Raw genomic sequence first — 17040 nt, 5'->3', positions numbered from 1 at the left:
CCCTAACCCTAACCCTAAACCTAACCCTAACCCCCACACAAACGGCACACACCCGTCCTGAGACTCACAGCCACTCCTCGGGAAGGGTCTTCCTCAAGAATGACAATGAGTGGGGCGCAACCTTGTCTGATGGGCCACAGCTACAAACGACCCAGGGTTCCTGTCCACATTGACTTCGCCGCCATCTTTAATGCAAGTGGCGTTTCCCATAAGGCCATGCTGCCAGTCTCTCACTGTCTCGAATCAGGTCAACACCAGAAGCCTGAGATAAAGAGAGAGCTAATGGCAGAGGACACTGCATCTTTAATTATAATCCAAAGATGAATCTCTCCTGCGTAAAACTGGGTTGTGAAGTTAAGCTGCCGTCCGTCTTAAGAATACTGGATAGCATGATTTTTTTTTTCTCCCAGAAATATGGTACTTGTACATGGTTAATTAGGACAAGAGAACCTCGTAGCTGCCTCGTCTCTTGTTGTTCTTTTGGATGTTCTTTTCGATTGTAATGTGCTTTGAGGCCTGACGATGAAACGCGCACGCCCACACGCCTGGAGCGGGACTCTCGTGTCATGTGATGGGAGATGGCGAATTCCCAAATGCTGGGTACTGGGTAACTGGTCGTCAGGCCCGGGATGCTGTTAGGGAGAAAGAAACACTCTCACACCTGCCTTATCTATAAAAAACAGGAAGAGAGACGTTCACGGCCTTCCTCTCTTTCAGTGTGTGTGGAGTGTGGTCCACAACCCCCAGAGGGGGTATAATTCATATACACTAATGCTTGCCCTATGACGGGGCCTTGTGTGGGGTGCATTCTGCCTCATGGCCTTTGGACCAGAACGGGCTTCAGTCCAGCGCAGCCCTAAAGTAGATTAATGGCAGAGAAAAATGAATGGATATTTACAGATGTTTACATTTGTGTATGTGTGTGTGGTTTAGGAGACATGTCCCCACGATGTAATAAAAGCCTGTTTTTTGATGTTGTGGGGAGCATTTTTCTGGTCCCCACAAAGATCTGTGAATGCAATCAAAAAAAATAAAAATTCCAAAAGTCTCGTATTTTGTTCAGTTACTTATGGTTAAGCTTAGGGCTGGGTAGGGGTTAAGGACATGATGTTGGGATTAAAGTTTCCCCCATATAAATGAATGGAGAGTCCCCACAAAGATATAATTACAAACCTGTGTGTTTGTGTGTGTGTGTGTGTGTGTGTGTACGCATGCGTATGTGTGCGTACGGATAGGAGAAACTGAAGAGGGGCTTTTTGGGGCGTCTGCTCCCCCCAGAACTCCCTCCCCCACCCCTCCCTGTCTGTCTGTGCTGATTCTGCACTGGGGGGGTGCAAACACGGTCTCAATTATAAGCATAAAATTAGAGTCTGTTCACCATTAATCAGTACTGCTAATTGCCACGCTGTGCCATTAGCCATATGGTGCCCAGCCAGCTTGTAACCGTGGAACAGAAATGCTTCGTCTTTTATTGTCAAACATGAGCAGCGCAGACGAGGGTGGATGCGACTCAGTTGCTTGTCAGAAAAGCAAGTTTGTGTGTTTTTTTTATGTTTTGAAGTGAGTCTCACGTTTGTGGGGGCCGAAGCATTGTGTTTTATTTAGCTGTTTCTTGTGTGTGGTGTGAGATGTGTGCCCCAGCCATCTGCCCACATCTAACTGCACGGCGCTCCTTCACAAGCGCTACCTGGAAGCAGCCTTTGAGAGTGGCGTCCTACGGGATGTGTGCAGGATGTGTATGGGATGTGAATAAAGAGGAACACAAACATTTCCCAAACAAAGCTGTTGTATGCATGTACTAATTAGCATGCATTTTTTTTTGTTGGGGGGGGGGTTAGGATTCAGATAGAGCTCTTGTGTCCCATGGGTGCAACCTGATGATTGGATTATTGGGAGGAGGCAAATGACAGCGGCCTGCACCCCGTCCTGTGGGAGCTGTGACCCAGTTCTGAGAGAACTGCCAAACAGGAACAAGGATGTTCCTACTCAAGGAGGGATGTGTGGAAGAAGAGAGACAAAGCTGTAGAGGAGGAGAGGAAGGGAGGTAAAGAGTGAAAGGAAGAAAGGTGGGGAGGGGGAGGAAGAGAGGAGGAGAGACAGAAAGAAAGGAAGAGGGGAGAGAAAATGGAGAGGATGAGAGAGGAAGAAAGGGACAGAAAGGGAAAGAGAGGAGGTGAATATAAGGAAGAGAGGGATGGGGAGGGAGGGGAAGAGGAGGAGAGTGAGAGGAAGAGAAAGGGGGAGAGAGGAGAGGATGGGGAAGGAAAGGAGAATGAAAGAAAAAGACAGGAATAAAGGAGAAGAGTCAGGAGGAGAAAATGAGAGACAGATAAAAGGGTGAGGAGGAAAGGGGAAAATGAAAGTGACACCGGAGGTAATGAGGAGGAGGGAGAGAGAGGGAAAGAGTGAGAGGAGGAGAGATTGAGGTGGAGAGAAAATGAGGGAGCATTGTGCAGAAGCACTAAGTAGAGACAGGATGAGAAAAGGGAGAGAAACGTGGCCCTTTTGGGGCGTCGGGAGCCCGCTGCAGGGCTGCGGGCACCGATGGCCTCGTGGCGCAGCTCCTGCGCTGAGACAATGCCCATGGTGTCATGTGACGGCCTCACTGGCGGCCCGTTCACGTCCGTCTGCCATCTGCACAGATGAAACGTGAGCTGGGGTCTCTTCCTGCTGTTCAGGACCCCAGCCCCCTCCCATAATCCTCTGCCCCCACCCACCCAGCCTCCTCTACTCCCTTCTGTCCCTTTGACTCCAAAGGGGTGTCAGGTGAACATTCGGACTCATTACCTGCCTGAGGTGTCGTTGGGAAAACACCCCCCCCCACCATCCGGAAGCCCCTGCTGCCCCCACCCTACTCCTGTCGTCAGCAGCAGACTTGCTGCTGTGTCTTAGATGGATTGCCTTTGTGATGCTGTAAGCGACCCATATGTGACAGTCATAACAAGGGGACAGAGGGGACACCCCCCCTTCAGGTGACGTCTGGCCCACCAGAGAGGGGACTGGGAGAGAAAAGCTCGTAATTGGTTTCCTCCCTTCACCCACAGCCCGATCACGGGGTCAACGCCGGGGTCAGCACTGACATATGTAAAACAGCGCCAGGTTAACCGCTCTCTCTCTCTCTCTCTCTCCCAGCCGCTGTTGTGACAAGAAAAGCTGTGGTAACCGGAACGAGACGCCCTCTGACCCCGTCATCATCGACAGGTAAGGGCCTCCCTCATCCGCCATTGGCCGGTTGCTGACCCTGCTGTGTGCCGTGAGCTGATTGTACAGGATGGGAGTTTGGGGGGGGGGGGGGTGCTTTGTCATGATGATAAAAAGCCTATCGTTGCCATGACGATAAAAAGCATGCTCATGTACTGGCTCACTTTATTCGTCCAGTAATACAAAAGTTGGGCTTGGTAGCAGATGATGTATGGTGGCCCCTAGAGCATGACAACGCTGTGGGGTGGAGAACATCTGGGAGCGTTATTTGACGGGGCCAACGGGATCAAAATCCTGCACTGGGGACGCAAGAGCTTCGCCTTTCTCCTACTCAGACATTGCTGGCCTTATCAAGAAGGTGTTCAGGAGCATTTGCTCCAAGGGAGTGCTCTCCTTGATTGCCAGACTGGGCTTCAGGAGATAATTGCTGTTCAGCTGATGACAGTGCAGGTCATGGTGCTGTGACGGCCCATGGACGTCATTGACGGTTGTGTTGTGTTGGCCGGTCATGGTGCTGTGAAGGCCCGTGGACGTCGTTGATGGTTGTGTTGTGTTGGTTGTTGGGTTGATGCCATACTGACAGCAAACTGGCCAATGGACAACTTGGGAGATGGCAGAGTGAGTGATAGAGCTGGGACAGGGTTCAAGGAAGCTGGTTCCTGCTGATCACCTGGTGATCGACCAGAGAGGCACTGAGGATGTGTGAGTGGGTCAGGCAGCATCTCTGCATTACTGTTAATTATCTGGAAGGCATATATCCGGGAAAAAGGTCAAGTGACCCCCACCATCACCACAGCCCCTCAACTCAATGCAAATCAAAGCTCGTCATTTCAAAGAATTCACAATGGCTGGAACACGTCGAGAGGAAAGTGGCCCTTTGTGTCCCGTGGGCCGGGGGAGTGGCTGTTTACACGCGAGAAGCCGGCTGCTGGGTCTTGGGCCTCTGCTGGTGCATCACTCTTTATGAGGCGCGATTCTGGGAGGAAGGGTTGTGGTGGCGACGGTGGCAGCAGAGCCGGTGGTGGTGATGCTGGCATTGCACATGCCCATCTCCCTGTGTCTGTTACACCAGTTATTTATATATAACCCCTTTCCACACCTTCCCAAAATGGTACCGTTAGTAAACAGGCCACTTCCCGCTGACAGAGAAACAGGAATACTCTGTGGATATTCTTCCCCCACGGACCCGAGGAGATGTCCGCCCCGGGGCGCTCCCCGTGACCGCCTGCCCACACGCTAACAAGCGTCAAAGGCGCCGATGCTGATCGCCCATCCTGGCTGGCGTCTGGGCCGGGGCGGGCTACCTGGCCGTCATGTCCGCGGCTCTGAGCCTCCTTCTGCTTCGCTGGAGCGGAACGGGCCAGAGCTGCCGGAGACAGCTGCAGGTTGCAAAGCACCGGCGTCCCTGCAGGGTAAATGAGCTTCCCGGCCAGTAGCACCGCTCGGCCTGCCCCCAGCACCCCCTCTCGCTAGGAGGCCTCACATCTGTAATCACCCTGCTTCCATCGTGCTATTGTGCTGATCCTGTACCGATGCTGGTGATGCTGGATTAAAGGGGTTCAGTTAGTGCCAGCGATGAGTGCAATGACATAATATTAGGTTTCCTTGTTAATCGTCGCACATTCACTCCTGCCCACAAACCAGTACCCCCCCCCCCCCCCCCCCATCAGGTTGGCACAGTGAATCACAGTTCAGGTGGCCAGGCAGATCGATGCTAAGTTAAAAGTAAAAAGCATAAAGTTCCCTTTCTTCCACATAACATGCTCCTCCAGGAGGGAAAAATAGGTCATGTGAAAACAGGAAAACAAGAGGCCCGTCAGCACTGATGGTCCACTGTATACTTACCAGTTAGGTTCACCCCACAAAACAAAGAACTTGCTAGCCAAAACACTCAATTAGGAATTATTATTTCCCCCAAACACATAAAAAAAACATTTCCAACCTCGATCTTCCCTTGAAGTTATTTAGTTCAATAAATAAGAGCTCATTAGAGTGCTCTTGTTTCAAAGAGATGATTAGATTTTACAGCAGTAATTAGCCAGGCTAGCACTAATTCTTCTGGATGAGTAATGAGAGTGATTTTCTAATTAGATTTCTCTCATAAGACACCAGAATAGGCCAGTCCTGAAAAAGCCACGGAATGTTGAAAAATAAAGTTAGCTAATGATTGCTTATTATATTGTTATAAGAACAAATCAGAGATTTGTGGTGCATTGGGGCACCACATCGCTAGCATGGGGGGTGGGGGGTGCAGTGTGGGGAGTGCGGTGTGTGGTGTGGGGAGTGTGGGGTGCGGCGTGTGGGGTGGGGGGTGTGGGGCGTGGGGGGTGTGGGGAGTGCGGTGTGTGGTGTGGGGGGTGTGGGGCGTGTGGGGAGTGTGGGGTGGGGCGTGTGGGGGGGGGCGTGCGGCATACGGGATGTGGGATGTGGGGCGTGTGGGGGGGGCGTGCGGCATACGGGATGTGGGATGTGGGGCGTGTGGGGGGGGGGCGTGCGGCATACGGGATGTGGGATGTGGGGCGTGTGGGGGGGGCGTGCGGCATACGGGATGTGGGATGTGGGGCGTGTGGGGGGGGCGTGCGGCATACGGGATGTGGGGCGTGTGGGGGGGGCGTGCGGCATACGGGATGTGGGATGTGGAGCTCCTTCCCAGCCCCGTCGCAGCCATCGATTGCATACAGGTGAAGTGGCTCTGAGGAGATGAAATGCGGCCCTGCTGATTTACAGCAGCCTGGCTCTGTGGGCTGGGGGCACGGCCTGAGCACAGCCGTTTATTTAGTGGTGCCATAAATCAGCTTTTTGCCCACTATGTGCGTGTTTGTGTGACAAGAAGAGGCTTTTCCCTGCCCCTGGCCCTCCTCTTCCTCTACCCTCTCTATCACCTCCTCAGACTTTCCCCCTCTCTCCCTCCTTCACTCTCTCTCCCTCTCCCTCTCTATCGCTCCTCCCTCCCTTCAGCTGAGACCTTTCACTGCCTCGCTAAGATTATTTCAAACACTTTAATCCACATTCATTGACATGGACACAAAAGCCTGGTGACATCTAATAGATGCCCTGTTCTTTCCCTTTTTCCTCTCATTTCATCTCTTTCAGGTCACCCCCCTCCCCAAGCCCAGCTCTCCAACTCTCTCCCCCCCAACCCCCCATCCACATTATGCCCCAATTTCTAGCTCCTAAATGTGTTAGAAGAGCCCCCGTGTGTCGGATCTCCTCTTTGTCCAGCATTTCCGGAATTTCTTTGGCTGCTTTCGGGTGCCGGGGGTGCAGTGTGTCTCACTGCGTGTGTCTCACTGCGTGTGTCTCACTGCGTGTGTCTCTGCGTGTGTCTCTGCATGTGTGCTGGGCCATAAGTAAGTCTGGATATTACTCCATATGGACGCATTGTTATTTAAAAGTCCTCTCTCTTTGTAAGAAGTGTTTGTGCCCAGCCGCTATTTACAGTGCCGGAGCAGAGCGCCGGTCATGAGGACCAGTCTGCCCGACTGAGAGTACTGATCCTCGGAAAGGAGAAGATGCTCTTTAAACGGCTCGCCATCCTCTAATATGGCTTTGAGTAGCAGCCTGAGAATAGCCTGCATTTTGCCCCGACTGCCCATCTGCACTGAAATATGACATAAGTGTTCGCCTGCTCCACTGTCATTGCGTTCTTACTTTCTTGGAAGAGTGACTGGTGTCTTCATCGCAGTGGATACTGTAGATGTGTCGTGGCTGTGAGCAGAGGATGGAATGTGGAATCCTGGGAGCTGAGAGTTCTCGTGGTTACCGTGGGACTGCCTGCCCCGGCTCGCTGGCTGTCCTTATTCCAGACACATTCCACCGCATCTGGACTCCTGGGCTGGAACTAAAATGAGGGGGAGAGAGAGGGAGAGAGAGAGGGAGGAAAAAATTGAGAGTTAATAAAAGGACCGAAAAGTGGGTCATTGTGCCCCCTTGTTGAATTTTTAATGGTAGGACTTGGCAATCACCCCGAACGACACTGTTGGACTGATTCCACAAAGAAATGAAGGGGCAGATGAAGCATCATCACGTGGATTGGAGGTGGATCTGAGCATCGCCGCGTGCTGCATGAACTGCCCCCCCAAACCCAACACCGCCGCTCGGGGGGGGGGGGGGGGGGGCGAGCGTGCACAGGCCGGTGGGGCCTGGCTGTAACGGACTGCCCCCCGGATTAAGCAAGATCTCTTCCAGCTCGCCATTCACGTTCACCCCCCCCGCCCCCCCACACCTCAAAGTGGCCAAAGGAGCTATTGTTGGGACATGCTTGCTCACACCACAGCCCATCGTGGAGCAATTAGAGTATGAGAGGAGTGTGGAGGAAGGGAGAGAGGGAAGGAGGGGTGATGCGGAACCCCCCCCCCCTCCCCAGCACGGGCCCCCGCATTCGGCCTCACAGTAACAATGTCTCCTCCTGGAGAGTGCGGGTGGCCCACTTAAACCCAAACGGAAAAGGAATATTAAGGGGGGGGGGGGCACCAAGCCCTCCCTCTCCAGGTTAATACAGGGTTAATGCGATGCAGCCCACTGTCAGCAATCCTATCATCTGCCTGGTTGACTTCCAAAGCACTGCATGCATTGGTCCATGCGCCTGTGCCCGCTCTCTCGCCCTCTTGCCCTGCTCTCTCGTTCTGTTGCTCCTCTCCCTTGCCCCGCCCTCTCGCTCCCTCGCCCCACTCTCTCACTTCATTGCCCCGCTCTCTCTCTCCCTTGCCCAACTTTCTCACTCCATCGCCCCAACTCTCTCGCTTCATCGCCCCGCTCTCTCACTCCTTCGCCACATTCTTTCGCTTCATCGCCCCGCTGTCACTTCCTCACCCCCACTTTCTTGCTTCATCACCCTGCTCTCTCACTCCCTTGCCCTCACCCTCTCACTTCGTTGCCCCGCTCTCTCACTCCCTTGCCCACACCCTCTGGCTTCGTTGCACTGCTCTCTCACTCCCTCGCCCCCACCCTCTCGCTTCGTTGCCCCGCTCTCTCACTCCCTTGTCCCGCTCTCTCACACTCTCCCCCACCCTCTCCCTCCCTCGCCCCCACCCTCTCACTCCCTCACCCCGCTCTCTCACTCCCTCGCCCCCACCCTCGCATTCCCTCGCCCTGCTCTCTCACTCCCTTACCCCTGGTCCCCCGTCGTCCTGGTCCACAGCCTTCTTGCTTACTTTCACATTCCTCTCCCGCTCCGTCTGTCTTGTTCCTTTCTCCCCTCTGCTCTTCTCTAACTCTTGGTCCACCTGCAGCACCTGCTCTGTTCACTTGACAGATACTCCCCCTCCCCCCCCCACCAGTACAAATCCTAGGGGCTGCAGAGGCATTCAGGCATGTCCTCATGAGGGGCTGTGTGAGCTCTGCCCCCGGGGTGCAGGGAGCCCCCTTAGGCATAGGCTAGGCTTTTCCTCTCAACCCCCCCCAGAGACAGAAAGTGACCTCACCTGATGAAGACCACTTCTCCCTTAACATGGAATGGCATTCCCCCTTGACAGACCTCTTTAGCCACACACTCTTTTCCTTGTGGTGGAGGGGGGGGGGGGGACTTTCACGGTTCCCTTTCCACCTGCTCAACTCAACTGACTGCCGTTTTTAACCCAGAAGTGGGTTAATGCTGCTTCCTGCCAACGTTAAATATTAACGCCCTGCAAACACATGAATTTCTCTCAGTTTTTGTTCAGACACCCTCCTGTGGCTAAATTTAGGTCCGTGCAGTAAAGTATGCAGCGTGAGAGCAGTGTCGGACCTGCGCCAGAAGGGTGCCCAGGTCCCCCTGCTTAGATTGCGGGGGGGTCAGATGTGGGGTCATTTTCCAGCCTACATGAGCAGGGCTCTCCTGGCCAGAGTTTCCTCTCTAGTGACAGTAAACGTGTAGGAAAAGGATCGTGTTTCACTAACGTTTTGATTTCTGGCTTGGGGAAATGATGGAGCTTGCACGTGAGCATGCGATGCACTACTGCGCATGTGTGTACACGTGCATGTGCCCTGGGGTCAATTTATGTTTGCCGTTTCCTGCCAAGTGAGATGCGTCCAGAGCAAAGAGTGTCACACAGGAAGTGTTCCTCCCCAGGAAGTGATGTCACTGCTTGAGAGTGGGGCAGGACTGACTGGGTTTGCAGCCCGACTCGGTGACCGCGAGCCATCACCTGCCCTTCTCCCCCTCTGTCCTCCACTGGGAGTGTTTTCCGGAGGTTTCCATTCTGGAGTGTGTTCTCACTGTCCTCTACAGCATCCAGAATAAACGCGGCTTGTTTCTTTGTGGTCACAGATCTGCCAGAGCTGCAGAAACAAGCAAACTGGAAGAACCACAAGCGTTATCGCTGCAGGTTTAATAACAGGCTCAGCGTCTGCCTGGGGTTCCAGCCCGTGGCGTCATCTTTTCTGAAAGAACTGCGGCTTTAAAGCCCGTTCATGTGATGGTAGGTTCCCTCCATTCCTCTGTTCAGCCATCTTCTCACTGCATATTGCAGAAACCCTGCGCCTGTCCCAGGATGCTTAGGGCTCTTTGTGGCAGAGCACATGCACCCAGAGCTCTGAACCCGTGCTTTTGAAGACCAGGGGATGGGGTGCTATAATATTTCCCCCACGCGTTGCGCGTTAACAAGCCCCCCGTAGTGTGGTTCTCTAATTGCCCCGGTGACGAGATTCCAGCCGATTCTCCTTTTACTTGTAATTCCTTTGGTTGCTTTTTCACTCCCCATTTGGGGAAGGTGGGGGGTTAAATTCTGACACTCTCTAACCCAAGCAGAAGGAGCGAGCCACCACCCCCCCTGCCTAGGTTTGGTTGGGAGCAGGGAGTGACCATCCCAGGGTCACACTACTGCCCTGCACTGGCGGGAATGTGCTGATTGTAGCTAGAGAAAAAATGTTGTTTTTTTCCCTCTCTCTCTTTTTTTTAGGCTAATTGTTTGCGGTTTATATGTCATAATCCACTCAAATAGGCCTTTCTGCTTTCCTACTTAGACCGCATACTAATTTGTTTTGCATAAATACACGTCTGTAATTGGATTCCATGAACATTATCATAATATAAGCCTGTTTTTTATCCTCTCTTTAGTTTTTTTTTTTGCTTGTTTTTTTTTCGGATGTGGTATTCCGAGGCGCCGAGACCGAGAGCGGTGCCGCTGACTGTCGTGCGGTCCGGGCCCAGCCAGGGCCCAGCCTCCTCTGTCCCACCCCCACGGGCCATTTCTGTGGTTTTGCGGAAGACAGGAGATCAAGGCCCCACTGGGCAGTGCTTTTATTTCAGGGATTTCCTTCTTCGCTGACACTGCGAGTTACATAATATATGCAATGAGTCAGTCATATATCCCATACAGGGCCATACAGAACATACGTGTTTTTAATGTTTATATTAAATATTATGTGGGATTGTGCACAGTTCCGGCATTACTCTTGCTCGTTTTGAGGTTGTTGGTGTAAAATGCTGGTAATGGTAACCGTGGCGACACTGACAGCTTGGCTTATGAGGAGTGTAGCGTCAAGAGGGTCGTTTCCACCAACTGTCCCCCCCGACGTCAGGCGGGGCCCCTTCCTGGCCCCCCCACACCTGGGGCTCGGTAATCTCATTAGCTCCCGGCAGCGGCTCGGGGTGGTGCCAGCGCGTGCTGAGAGCAGCCCCGTCTTATGGCTTTCCCTGGAAAATCCTTGCCAGTCGCGTTTAGCGTGTAAAGCGACGTGAACACAGTCACACGCCCACGGCTCTGGGAATGCAGGACATGCTGTAAATGGGAACACACAGACACACACACAGACGCATGCGCACACAGACACACACACACAGACACACACACAGACACACACACACAGACACACACACAGACACACACACAGACGCATGCGCACACAGACACACACACAGACACACACAGATACACAGATGCCCACACACACAGACACACACACACACACACACAGACACACACACAGACGCATGCGCACACACACACACACACACACACACAGACAGATACACAGACGCACGCACACACACACAGACGCACGCACACACACACAGACGCACACACAGACACACACACACAGATACACAGACGCACACACACACAGACGCACACACACACAGATGCACACACACACATACACACACAGTCACATGCACAGACACACACACACACATGGGACTCGAGGTGTGCATGCTGAGCTCTTCACGCCTGGACCGCTCCATATGTGCACCTCGGTGGGGGGGTCTGGCCGCCTCGTGCCGTGACCCATTGTCTCGTTGCACTTCCTGCGGGGAAAGGTCAGCGTGGCGCGGCTCGGCGCGGCTGCAGCGCTGCATTATTCATGCCATTGACTTTGTGTCAGCTTTCACAGTCGTGTGGGGATGTTTTATTCATTTATCTCATTTAGGGTTCCTGCCTGCACCTGTTCTACCATTAAGCTCCCAGTCATTTGCATTTGATGCTAATTTGGTTTACTGGCGGCCCCACCCCCCCACCCCCCCCGGTAATTTCATTTTCATAGAGCACAGCACTCATCCCCCCCCCCACCCCGCACCACACACAGATAAGATGCCCTTTTTACGCGCTTATATGTCTTGGTAGCCGCCCTGCACCTCCCCCCCCCATCACATTCCCACTTCTCTTCCATCTCTTTATGTCTTTGCTGGTTGTTGGGGGGGCAGGTGCTGTTACAGGGATAACAGCTTTGCCACAGGGCATGTTCTGCACAGATGTGCCCCCCCCCTCCCTTCCCCACAGCCCCTGAAATCTGTCCCCTCACCCTTCTGGGGTGTGGAGGTCACCTTACGCTTAAAGGAACAAATGAGACAGACCCCCTGATCTTTTCCCATAATTCTCTGCTCTGTATGTTGATCTGCGAGGAGGCCGAACAGACCCAGAGGGAGCGTGTCGCGCATTGCCTGCCACGCAGATGCCACACAGCGGGCTCATGGACCCCCCCCCCGCCACCAAAAAAGAGTAACCTGTTGTGAAGCAAACACCACGAAGAGCCACTCTAAGGCCACAGTCACTAGATGATGCACTGGCTGTGTTCAGTGAGGAGGGGCTCATTCCTCCCCACCGCCCCTCAGGCTGGGTCATGGAGGCCCAGTGGCCCGCATGGGTTTGAGCCGCTTGCCGGGGGCTTCCTGCTGTGTACAACCCCACACTGCTTCAGAGGCTTCCTGATATGGAGGAGCCCCACCCGCAGGAAACGGGGGGGCTATGGCCAGGCTCCCATGTGCTGTGATACCTGTGTAAGCTAGGACCTCGGGCTGGAGGTACCGTCTGCTCCCATGGCAACATGACCCAACCTCATCGGACGGCGCCTGCTGGGGGCTGGGGTCCGGCTGGGGGCTGGGGGTCCGGCTGGGGGCTGGGTCCCCTCTCCTGACAGACAGGCTGCGCTGGGGCCCCTGGGGACTGGAGAGCTGGCCAGAGCTGGACAGCATGAGACGGGGGATTTGATGGTGGTTGGAAATGTCTGTCACTCCCTGCAAACAAAGAAAGGTAAAACAGAAAAGACAGCACCTGTGTCCATGAGGGCAGTGTACCGGGACCTTAAGGGGGAATGCGGAGGCGTGGTCTTCAGGACCTGTGTCCATGAGGGCAGTGTACCGGGACCTTAAGGGGGAATGCGGAGGCGTGGTCTTCAGGACCTGTGTCCATGGCACAGTGTACCGGGACCTTAAGGGGGAATGCGGGGGCGTGGTCTTCAGGACATGTGTCCATGAGGGCAGCGTACCGGGACCTTAAGGGGGAATGCGGGGGCGTGGTCTTCAGGACCTGTGTCCATGAGGGCAGCGTACCGGGACCTTAAGGGGGAATGCGGGGGCGTGGTCTTCAGGACCTGTGTCCATGAGGGCAGCGTACCGGGACCTTAAGGGGGAATGCGGGGGCGTGGTCTTCAGGACCTGTGTCCATGAGGGCAGCGTACCGGGACCTTAAGGGGGAATGCGGAGGCGTGGTCTTCAGGACATGTGTCCATGAGGGCAGCGTACCGGGACCTTAAGGGGGAATGCAGGGGCGTGGTCTTCAGGACCTGTGTCCATGAGGGCAGCGTACCGGGACCTTAAGGGGGAATGCGGAGGCGTGGTCTTCAGGACCTGTGTCCATGAGGGCAGCGTACCGGGACCTTAAGGGGGAATGCGGGGGCGTGGTCTTCAGGACCTGTGTCCATGAGGGCAGCGTACCGGGACCTTAAGGGGGAATGCGGGGGCGTGGTCTTCAGGACCTGTGTTTGGGTGGGTTAGCATAAATGTGCATGCGAGTGTTAATGGGGGGGCCTGTGTTTCCCTCTGGGGGAAGCACGATGCCGTCAGGGGAGGGCTTTAGGGGGAGGGGAGGGCTTTAGGGGGAGGGGGGGCGTCGCCAGCACCTCTCAGCATCTATTTTGTTCCTGATGTTTTTTTTTTCTTCCTGGGCCAAAGAGAAGTGCCCCAGGGAATTGTGGGTAACCGTGATGGACAGGCTGAATGTTTAGAGGTCGAAGCTGCTTTAAAACGGCCCTGTGCCCCCCCCCCCTGCCCCCCACCGGCCAACACAGCCGGCCCTCTCTCATCTCACATCTCCCTTTCCAGTAACCCTCTTTTAATATGCCTAAATATAGAGGCGAATTAGAAGACTTTTTTTTTTTTTTTTACAAACATGGCCTCCTTCAGTACTCTTTGGTTATATAACTTGATAATTTCTCCACTCTTTAAAGCAGTATTATCTCCCAGCTGAACGTACGTGATTATTCCGGGCCCCACGAGCCTCAGCGGGACGAGCCCAAAGTCGGGCACGGAGTGTTAAAGACACACAAGCTTTCACTGAGACTGGCTGGGGTGGGGGGGGGGGGTACAATAAAAGAGGCATTTTTGAGGCGGGTGCTCATGATGGAGCTGTTTATTTAATCCTGTCTTACTTGCCTTCTTGACAGCATCCATCAGACACCATGTGGGGGGGGGGGGGGCAGCCGGGGATTCTGGGAGCTGAGTGGGATCTGTGTAGGTGATGGGTAACTGGCCCCTGGTTTTCTGCAGAGTCGCCAGCAGTACAGGCCTCTGCCGCGTGCACCCCTGCTTGGCGGGGGGGGGGGGGTGTTTGCATTGCCATTAAGGACAGACAGCAGAGCTCCTTACAGAGCGGAAGGGGCCCGGCTCCAGGGCGTCGGCAGGCAGGCAGGGAGGGAGGGAAGGGATGGGGGAGGGAGGGAGGAGATGCTCCACATGTGGAGAAGGAGGAAGGTAGCAGACAGGAAGTGAGGGTGTCAAAGGGCACAAGATAATCTCACGAGGAAGCTGGGGGGGGCAGACAAGGAGCATGGCGCCTGAGGAGGTCCCTGGGCCAGAGGAGCGTGTGCAGTGTGTGTGCCACCCCCCACCCGACTGCCCCGCGCTCTGTTGCAGGGGAATCGTTCTCATTACACTGAGGTTTGCCGGAGGAGGTGTGCAGTGGAGTGAGTGGCGGCTCCCCACCTTTCCCGTCCCTAATCGCATTTAGGGCCTTAATGGTTTAAGTGTGGGACGAGAACCTAGATGCCAGGAGTCTGTGGCATCACTCTGCATGTACTGACTGCTGGCTGTGCTGTTCATACTGATCTGCCCCCTAGAGGCGGGACAGCAGTGCAGCTAATTAGCATGTGGGGGGGGGGGGCATGGTGCTGCTCACTTAAGGCTTTCCCCCCACACTCCTCGAAATGGAAACATGATCCAGGCCCGTGTCGTCTGACCGGCGACAGGAGAGAGGAGGTGCCTTGGGTAACAGCACAGAGAGTGCCATGTTATCGACTCTGCCATGGGGGGGCGCTCTCACACGCTGCTCTGTGTTATATAGATACCAGTAGGTCACCTGACCCGAAACCATGCGCCGTGGCTGGGCCGCCCCACAACTGCTATTTAGCCTGGCTGCAGTCGCCAGAATGTGGCCCGCCTCAGACAGACGTTCCCTGGCTGGAGCGCATCATCACACAGCCCCGCCTTCCCAGCATGCCCTGCTTCCAAACAGTCATGCTCAGACACACACACCCACTGGCATATGCCTGTTTGCTTATGTCTCTTTATGGATGTAGTGTGACATGTGATTTCTAACTGCATTCCCCGCTATCCTGGCAAACATGGAAGTCAATAACAAATGATCCCATGTGTAGCAGCTTGCTATGGCGTCTTTTATAAGGAAATGAAAGTTCCTGTGTTGCATGGCTGGGCAAAGACACAGATAGAAGTGCATGGTTAGCAGAGTGCCCCCTCTGGACGGTGTGGGTATTGCTTTGCATGGATCTCATGATGGGCGGATGTGTCTCTTCCTGCAGCATAACCACCAGACAGGGATGTCAAAGTCAGTTATAGTGTTTCTGTAGTAATAAAATACTAAAAAACTGATTAGAAAATCATTCAGACTGCGGGTCCATGCGCGGGAATGCTAGCATGCTATGTTAACGCCTGTGGACCTGCATGCAGGAATGCAACCGTGCTCTGTTAACGCCTGCGGGTGCATGTGCCGGAATGCGAGCGTAATCTGTTAACTGCTGCAGGTCTGTGTGCGGGAATGCGAGCGTAATCTGTTAACTGCTGCAGGTCTGTGTGCGGGAATGCGAGCGTAATCTGTTAACTACTGCAGGTCTGTATGCGGGAATATGAGCGTAATCTGTTAACTGCTGCAGGTCTGTGTGCAGGAATGCGAGCGTAATCTGTTAACTGCTGCAGGTCTATGTGTGGGAATGCGAGCGTAATCTGTTAACTGCTGCAGGTCTGTGTGCGGGAATGCGAGCGTAATCTGTTAACTGCTGCAGGTCTGTGTGCGGGAATGCGAGCGTAATCTGTTAACTGCTGCAGGTCTGTGTGCAGGAATGCGAGCGTAATCTGTTAACTGCTGCAGGTCTATGTGCGGGAATGCGAGCGTAATCTGTTAACTGCTGCAGGTCTGTGTGCGGGAATGCGAGCGTAATCTGTTAACTGCTGCAGGTCTGTGTGCGGGAATGCGAGCGTAATCTGTTAACTGCTGCAGGTCTGTGTGCGGGAATGCGAGCGTAATCTGTTAACTGCTGCAGGTCTGTGTGCGGGAATGCGAGCGTAATCTGTTAACTGCTGCAGGTCTATGTGTGGGCATGCGAGCTTGCTCTATTAACTGCTGCAGGTCTGTGTGCGGGAATGCGAGCGTAATCTGTTAACTGCTGCAGGTCTGTGTGCGGGAATGCAAGTGTAATCTGTTAACTGCTGCAGGTCTGTGTGCGGGAATGTGAGCGTAATCTGTTAACTGCTGCATGTCTATGTGCGGGCATGCGAGCTTGCTTTATTAACTGCTGCATGTCTGTGTGCGGGAATGCGAGCGTAATCTGTTAACTGCTGCAGGTCTGGTGCGGGAATGCGAGCGTAATCTGTTAACTGCTGCAGGTCTATGTGCGGGCATGCGAGCGTAATCTGTTAACAACTGCCGGTCTATGTGCGGGAATGCGAGCGTAATCTGTTAACTGCTGCAGGTCTATGTGCGGGAATGCGAGCGTAATCTGTTAACTGCTGCAGGTCTGTGTGCAGGAATGCGAGCGTAATCTGTTAACTGCTGCAGGTCTATGTGCGGGAATGCGAGCGTAATCTGTTAACTGCTGCAGGTCTGTGTGCGGGAATGCGAGCGTAATCTGTTAACTGCTGCAGGTCTGTGTGCAGGAATGCGAGCGTAATCTGTTAACTGCTGCAGGTCTGTGTGCGGGAATGCGAGCGTGCTCTGAGCCTGGGTCGGGGCTGCAGGGTCCAGCCTGTCTGAGCTGAAGTTACTGAAGCTTCCACCCCCAGAGGGTGGGACTCTAGAAACTTGCGGGAGTAAAATAACAGACGGACAGTGGGCTGACTAAGTTAGAAATGTTCTTGATAATGAGTACAAAGTGAGCATAGGTCCACATGATGCTCTCACTGTCTCGCCACGC

The 17040-nt window shown here is 54.1% G+C and overlaps 1 protein-coding gene across 7 annotated transcripts in view; it reads left to right on the top strand.

Moving 5' to 3' along the window:
* The window catches only part of ebf1a (EBF transcription factor 1a), a 109477-nt gene that overhangs the window by 11478 nt on the left and 80959 nt on the right, over nt 1–17040 (top strand). For all 7 annotated transcript variants that reach the window (XM_023844693.2, XM_023844690.2, XM_023844692.2 and 4 more), the window contains one exon: nt 3133–3201. In XM_023844693.2, the coding sequence (XP_023700461.1) occupies nt 3133–3201 (69 nt within the window). The remainder of the gene's footprint in view (nt 1–3132; nt 3202–17040) is intronic.

The sequence above is a fragment of the Paramormyrops kingsleyae genome, chromosome 10, assembly GCF_048594095.1.
Source record: "Paramormyrops kingsleyae isolate MSU_618 chromosome 10, PKINGS_0.4, whole genome shotgun sequence".
Taxonomy (NCBI): Eukaryota; Metazoa; Chordata; class Actinopteri; order Osteoglossiformes; family Mormyridae; genus Paramormyrops; species Paramormyrops kingsleyae.
The sequence above is the reverse complement of the archived record's forward strand: the minus strand, read 5'-3'. Positions and strand labels throughout refer to the sequence as shown.